The 7,730-nt window shown below is 39.6% G+C and overlaps 2 protein-coding genes across 2 annotated transcripts; both read right to left on the bottom strand.

Moving 5' to 3' along the window:
- Positions 1-317: 317 nt before the first annotated feature.
- LOC143904977 (vacuolar protein sorting-associated protein 28 homolog) lies at positions 318-2,462 on the bottom strand. Its single transcript, XM_077420025.1, has 3 exons — positions 2,303-2,462; positions 1,813-2,041; positions 318-1,547 (listed from the first exon to the last, which is right to left on the bottom strand). Exons 2-3 carry the CDS (start codon positions 2,029-2,031, stop codon positions 1,128-1,130), a joined length of 639 nt encoding a protein of 212 aa, XP_077276151.1. The 5' UTR covers positions 2,032-2,041; positions 2,303-2,462; the 3' UTR covers positions 318-1,127.
- A 361-nt stretch (positions 2,463-2,823) lies between these two features.
- Positions 2,824-5,323, bottom strand: LOC143904976 (uncharacterized). The gene is made up of 2 exons (XM_077420024.1): positions 3,764-5,323; positions 2,824-3,696 (listed from the first exon to the last, which is right to left on the bottom strand). Exons 1-2 carry the CDS (start codon positions 5,206-5,208, stop codon positions 3,111-3,113), a joined length of 2,031 nt encoding a protein of 676 aa, XP_077276150.1. The 5' UTR covers positions 5,209-5,323; the 3' UTR covers positions 2,824-3,110.
- Between the last annotated feature and the right edge of the window lie 2,407 nt (positions 5,324-7,730).

The raw sequence follows: 7,730 nt of genomic DNA, 5'->3' as shown, positions 1-7,730 counted from the left end.
TCAAAGGGACGCGGCGCGAATTAACCCGCGCATTACCATCCCGCCCGCAAACAGAACCGGCGAAATATCGGCTTTGAACGGCGGCGGGCGGCGCGTCATTGTTGCGGCGTTAAACGCGCCCGCTTTAGAGAGCCGAGGCGCGCCTTGGCGCGCGCTGATAAACCGGCGCGCCCGTTGTCGCGGGCCTGTTGGAAAGTTTCGCGAATCTCTCGGCGCACAAAGGACAATTAACATTCCCCGATTAAATAGCGCGAATTTAATAGACAGTCGCTTGACAGACTACGCGTATGCTTGCAAGTATCAGACACTTTCAGCTATTAAAACTGCACGCGTTTTTATTGGCTTAATCGATAATATACAAGCAGCAGTAATTCAGTTGTCGGCGTTTACAAAGAATCGCATATAAAATAGTTTGTTTTGCGCACCTATACATATCTGTGTGTATATATATATTCCTATGTATACATATACGTATATCTAACAGTAGTTGGACGCACTAGTGCGCGCTGGTGCATATTAAAGCCGTTGTACACCGATTTAATCAATCTTTAAAGCAAAATGCAAATATTTTGACTGATAAAATGCCCAATACATATTTTACCAAATAGTACAATAAAGAATATTGAGAATTTCGTGATTAAACACGTTTATATTAAACACGCTTTACACGTTGCTTTGTGTACGACGGCTTTAATGTGCACCAATGCGCAATGAGTGCGCACTAGTGCGTCCAACCGAATTCGCTATAATATAGTTTCATTTACCAATAAAACGTATTCATCTTAAATACTGCGAGTCTTACACGTGATTCAAGGAACAATGCAAAGTGACGTGATGCGGCAAATTGTTGCTTACCAAAATAAAAGTATAATTGCAATTACTACAAACGTCGCAATTGAATAAACTAATTCAATTCTATCTATAATAGAAGAAGCTTCAAAGCATTCTTCAATCGACATCTTGCGGCAAAATTAAAATTAGCAGTAACAATATGTACAAATAATAATTTTATAATTTTACATTAATAATAATTCTGTTCAAGCAGCATTATATAATGATATATACATCAAGGCTCACATATCATAGATTATATCAGATAAACTCGATCCGGTAGAAAATAAAAAGAATTAGGAGTTATGAAGTACTTTATTAAAAGCATTGTAGGATGTCTCTAAATCGAATATCAATTGTCTGACTTGAGTGTCCGATAATTCGTCCGAGGCGGACATATTGTCGAGGGTCTGTAACCATTCCGCAACTTTCTCTTTACCGTCAAAATCACTGGGTAGTATACTGAGGCGATTCATGGTGTCCATGAGATCTCTTAGATCGGGGTGCAGTTGATCCATGGCTTTGATCTCCAGTCGTAACTTGTCCATGAGTGTGATAAACAGCGAAACAATGTCGGCGATGCACTTGGAAGTGTTGCCTTTGTCGTCTTTTATCGTGATTGGCCTGTCCTCCTTGATTCTCTCGAGGGCAGCGGGACAATCTAAGCGGAACGCTCTGGTGAAGGAGTCGATTGTTGGAAATTGATCGCTTTGTACCTACAGCAAGAAAATAGAGAGTTTACATATCCTTCCTCATTAAATATACTTGAGTTTATATATTATTCTTCATTAAGGGTGCGGTCCACTTGACGCTACAAATGCTTCGAAGCATTCCTCTTCTCTTTTCTTTCAACGAAGAAAGAAGGAGAAGAAGACCATCGCAAAGCATTTGTAGCGTCAAGTGGACCGCAGCCATAATAATAGCGTATCATGTACAACAAAAGGGACACATTAATTCTTGTTTTACCCACTGGATGCTCACCTGTTTAAACGCAGCTCTATATTGCACTAACAGTTTGCTGCACGCCGCTGTATATTCCTTTGGCGTGACGCAGTCTCTGATGTAAGCCTTTTCCAAATGCTGCAACGTGTTCACCACGGCGTACAGATCCGCCTGATTGTCGTGCTTCTCTCTCTCCCGGGCATTTTTATAGAGCTTAACTTCTTCGTATAATTCGGGACGGTCCTGAGTAATCGACATCGTTCTAAAACTAAAGAAAAACCGATATTTCGATGATACTAAAGGTTACTTTGAGGTTAGGTACACGCAATAAGAGAGAGCGACGACGCCTATTGTTCATAGAGGTTTCAGCCACTTTGCAAAAGCAAGTGTCGCGTTAATTTACGAGATTCATGGATCGATTTCGAACTTCTTTAATGCAGATTGCGGTAACTCGATGAAATATCTAACGTCGAGCAGTTCGACGCGACAACGTGAAACAGTTTCGAAGAATGTAGCCTTTATTACGTACCTTTGTGCCGCGGGTGTCGTTAATTTCACGTCTACGTACAATAATGATTATTATGGATTGTATAAAAACGCCAAAAACAATAAGATTGAATAAGATCAAAGCGATTGACAGCTTATTGCTGCACAACACTGACGTCGACGAATCACGTTATTGAGAATAATACAGACTACAGAGCCACCTACTTGACCTGCTGCGAGTGTGTAACAGCAGAATGTAAGATAGTGATGTGAGATAGCAGTGATCGACTTTATCTATTGCAAATTAATTTACACTATTTTACAGTTTCAAAAAAATCCATATATTCTATACATTTTACAATTTATTTTTAAATACGTAATTCTATTTTGCGAATATATACTGCTATATTTCATGACTAATACAATACGGGGATATCTTAAAACAAATAACCGCTTAAAAAATATATTTTATTTATTAAATATAACAGCGATATTTTTTTTTTTTTATATACAAATATTAAACGATTTCTTATCAGTCTAATTTTATTATACAAAATTTTATTATATAAAAAAATATCGCACGACGTGTGACGTACACATTTGATTCAAAAATAGTTAAGGCTGTATATTCAAATTGCACAATTGTACTTTTATGTCGTATCACTGGCAGTGATTCCCTACAACAAAATTATCACAATTATATAGGTATGTCTCTACTTAAAATTGTAGCTAACAGCACCTGAGGAAACGTAACACAGAAAATACTCTTGTTATAAGGTGCAATCTGTGAAAATACTAGAAAACTCGGGGGGGCAACATAGATTATTTTAAATATATAAAAAGCAAATAAATTAGAAATTAAATATTTGTCGCATCACGTCGGGCTTATCACTGCTAGACTTCATCGCGCAGAACGGCAATTCTCTCTGTTCTTCTATACAGGGACAGTTGAACTCTTTGAGAATTCGTTTTTTGCGCTCACGCGATTTCCCAGCGTTCTCAACCTCGGGTATTTCGCGATTGTCACTTATACTTATGTACGTCACTTCTAAGGTAAGATCGTCCTTATCCAAGATGTTCCATGGTGGATAAACGTTTATCACAACTCGCGATATCATTTTCAATGTACCAATTATATCACAGACTAGCATTATCGTTATATTCCCGTACAAGACTTTCTTCGGTCGGACTTGGGTCGCATTATCCTCTTCTTCCGGCTGTTCGACCTCTGTGTCGGTTTGCAGGAGATTGTAGCGATCCTCGATCAAGACGCCTTCCAGAAACTGGTTGCCGAACCGCTTTGTGGAATCGCGCACGAGTACGCCGATGTACCGTGCTGACGTAGCGTCGAGTTCCTTGTTCATTCGATGACGCCATATACGAATGCCGGATACCTGCGCGTTGATCAGAGACTGCAGTCTCGCGACCATGCTTCCTCTGGAACAAAAATGCAATGTTAGAAATCACGTTCGCGAGACCACATTATCGATACCTGGATACCTACTTTTTAGGCTTGCGGCGTTTCTTCCCGGAGTCCAAGAGACGCGCGTGCACACTCTTATCCGGAGACTTTTTCGACGGGGTTGTTATCGTGCTGATAATGGCATCGGTTTGTTGGGTCGCCGACTTGCTGGCCGTCTTCTGCGTGGTTTTATTCACAGACGTCACCTCGGAGATCATCGTGGACAGACGTGTACTTCGATCCTGCATCATTTCTGCCTCCGAACAATAAGTTTCACTCGAGTCGTCGTTAATCAACCGCAAGGATGCGAACGGCTGTCCTGAAGGGATGAAATTTTTATCCGCCATCGAGAACTGGGATGTTTTCTGCGTATCGGTTTCCTCTATGAAGTTACTCAAATTGTCGCTATTGCTGGATGCGCTCGCAAGTTCGTCACATTCCTCATCCTCGCTGCCGTTGCTCGTACCTGTTTCTATCTTTGTATTACCTTTATCAGTTTTATTACTACTTGAACTGTCAGCGAAACTCAATCTCTCCTGTATCGGCGATGAAAATGTCTCTATACATCCCTGATATTTCTCTGGACTTTCCCTTACCTCAGTCGAGAAGACCAATGCTTTGGCGTCCAAATTTTTCCCCAACTTATCTTGATCCGCAGACAGATCGTTCCGCTTGACGTCAGGTTCCGTCGTTGATTTTATATTTATACCTGCGATTTTACAGTCGTGTGACTTCGAACATCCGAGAGAAACACCGTTCTCTGATTCGTACCGCAATTTTCTTCTCCTCTTCTTGAAAACGCGATGCGACACGGTACCGAGGACAGGAGACGACTCGTCAGAGGTGTTCTCCGCACCAGGTGGGGTGTGCTGTCCCTCGCTGGTACATTCCCCACACCTCGCGCTCTTCTTACATCCGCAACGTGGCTTCGTACAGTTCGCAGAGTGCTCCGCGACTTCCTGGCGGTCTGCATTGCCCGGCTGCCTTCTCGCCGTGGCGTTTCTGTTTATACCGATCTTTCCCCTAGGTCGCTTCCTACCGTTACTGAGTATCGGCGATCTCCGGGAGGCCGTGGTGGTCGCCGACGCAGTAGTCCCCAGAACGGGGGACAACTGGGACGGATCGCGCTCGCCGTTCTCGTGAGTCTCGAGCCACTTGCGCACGTAATCCCCCTTCTCGGTGCACGGTATGCGAGCGACATTCTCGTCGATCGCGAGGACGCCGTTCCGCGCCGGGCGCCGCCGCTCGACGGCGCCGAGCTCGAGGATCGACTGGCCGAAATTCAAGGATCTTACGTGCCGCGGTTTGACGACGCGCGGCAATACATCCCCGCGAGGAACTCGACTGCAGCTCGGTCTGTCGCATTCGGACATCGCGAGTAAATTGGAATTGGACTCATTTGTATAGACCCTGTTGCCGGCACGAAATTGCACTGTCGCGCGTTCGTGTTGCGTACATATACATCGCAGCGTCCGACTCCGAGTCATGTCATGTGCGCGCTGGGCGCCGCCATGTCACCTCGTTGACTCGTTGCCGGAGCGACCAGTCTGCATCTCGAAACTGTTGCGCCCTGTTCGAATAAAATACGAAAAAGGAAGCGACAAGCTAGTCGAGCAAAATCTCTCGAAATTCTCGAAAACTGTTTGACTGTGATCAGTTTGATTCTCTTTTATCGTTGATTTATATTTTTTTTAATTTTTGAAAATTAAATTTAAAAAAAATTCTTTTTGCTCTTAAATGTTTTTGTACCTCACGCCTAAAGTCGTAAACGTATGCGCACTTTTCAATAGTGCTTTGTTGCACGAGAAAATCGTATGAGAAAATAGATTCGCAATTTTTAAAACAGATTTTTAAAAGAATTTTAAACAATTTTTTATCAATGAAAGTAATTATGAAAGTTATTTGAGATCGATATATATATTATAGCTTGATATTAAATAAATGTAATTAACTTAATTTTTATATTGGTTAATCTATTAATTATTTTTTATTTAAATATATACCTTATTCTTACAGCTTAATTATTTTTGTTATCTTATAATAACACAAAATTTAATATATCAAAAACGAGACTCAATACGAATGAAAGATAAAGAAGATATAAATCCCAGTGTTTTGTTTTGCGTGTGAGAGAAGAGTTCTTTAAGTTATCTTTCTAAAAGAGAGAGAGAGAGAGACTCTCTTCCTAAAAGATTCTCTCAAGACAGCTCTTTATTTTATCTGCTTGTAGATATATCAAGTAGATGAAGTCGCTATAATATCCTGTAAAAGAAATGTATAAGATATCACGAAAAAAAGATCATAACGTTTTCTCAAAGTAATAATGTTAATATAACACGCATTCGCAGTTTAATTTTAGCAGCAGGTGATACAGCACAAAAGCTTGTATCAGAGACATTGACTTTAGGTTTATATCTCTTTAAATTTGATTTCTAATCGTTTTTAACTCTTCGTACCCTGCATTACGTTTTTTCGTTACCTTCTTATAGCGCAACTATGAGTCTATGACGTTTGACGTTATTTTTCCTTACTAAAATATTTTAAAAGATTTGAAAAAATTCACAGAACATCTGTCTACATTGTAGTTGACAATTTTATAGTCATTTTGATAAATATCGTTTATTTAATATTTTCTCGCAGAGGGGCTTGCAAGTATGCACACGAAGTCAACTTTGATTACATTCGTTAAATAAAATTTTTACCTTGTGTCCGGGCAGCGCCTTTAGGCGTTTTCATTATTAACATATTATTACATTAATTAATATTAATTGTAGTTAGTTAATATTAATTAATATTATATTAATATTTATTGTATAATAAATTTGTTGCTGTGCATTGTTTTTAATATTTGCCAGTTAATATATATCATTACAAGATTTTTACTTACCAGGTAAGAAGGAAGCGTCAGAGTCAGAGAGGCTCGCCACGTACCAGTCCATTCGATTATCAATGTCAAGTAACGTGGGCGCGGTACTATACCTTGGATGAGTGATCGATCAGCTGAGAGAACTTTTTTTTATCAAATTCAAGAGTTCTTGAAGATATCGTTTATATGATGTCCTTATCTTCACTAAAATCGACGCATTAGCCAACAATATGATATCATTATGTTATCTTCCAGATGGCGTTGATAAGATGTCAATAACTTTTCAATAACATATTGCTCACTGGGATCTAATTAATGAAATAAAATCTCAAAGTGTGTCCAATATTTTAGTTATCATTCAATACAACACTACAAAATTTGCAATTTTTTGAAAAATTTGCGAATTAAAAAGGAAATTAATTTGGTCTTTAAATCAGATAATACAAGTTGTAATCAAAGTATTGTGTATATCAAATTAATTAATTTTAGAACGTTAAAACGCCCTATCTCTCGTACGTATAATATATTTTATATTCCGTTCTCTATATGCCTTCCCACTTCGATGGCGTGGTTAAACGTACAAATGCGAGATTTAGTGTGATAATATCCTGTGCTCCGCGGACCTGCCTCAATAGCATCCGCTATAGCCCTGATTTGAGCACGCGGATGTGATACTTGGACGACTATCTTACCCCGATACCGAGTACTCTTATTCAAATGGAACGACAGAGGGTGTTCCTTCCGATTGAACCCTCGGCGCTCTCGCAGCATTATCATTGATAAACGTTTTTCGGGCAAAACGTATCCAGGAATCAATGAAATCTTTCTATCACATAAGTAAACGATATCAAGGAAAGAGAAAAGAAGCGCACTTTGCTTTATTCCGAGGAAGATATAAAATTTATTTGCAAATTATCTTAAAATATTATTGACTTCAAGTAAATAAACGACAAGTAAATAAATTCAAGTAATAAATTGTTCCATTGATGCTTTAGTAGTCTTTCCTAAACTTTTCTCTCGTTTTATAAAAATTGTGAACAGTGCATCACTGCCAGATTTCTTCGCGAAACTAATAGCTTCAAACGGGCTCCGGCGTTTTCGCGGGACTGAACGATCAGGAAATCAGTAAGATAGATAGAGAAA

Source organism: Temnothorax americanus, unplaced genomic scaffold, assembly GCF_048541705.1.
Source record: "Temnothorax americanus isolate GAGA-0224 unplaced genomic scaffold, ASM4854170v1 Scaffold6, whole genome shotgun sequence".
Lineage (NCBI taxonomy): Eukaryota > Metazoa > Arthropoda > Insecta > Hymenoptera > Formicidae > Temnothorax > Temnothorax americanus.
Note: the sequence above shows the minus strand (reverse complement) of the source record. Positions and strands in the feature narration are given on the sequence as shown.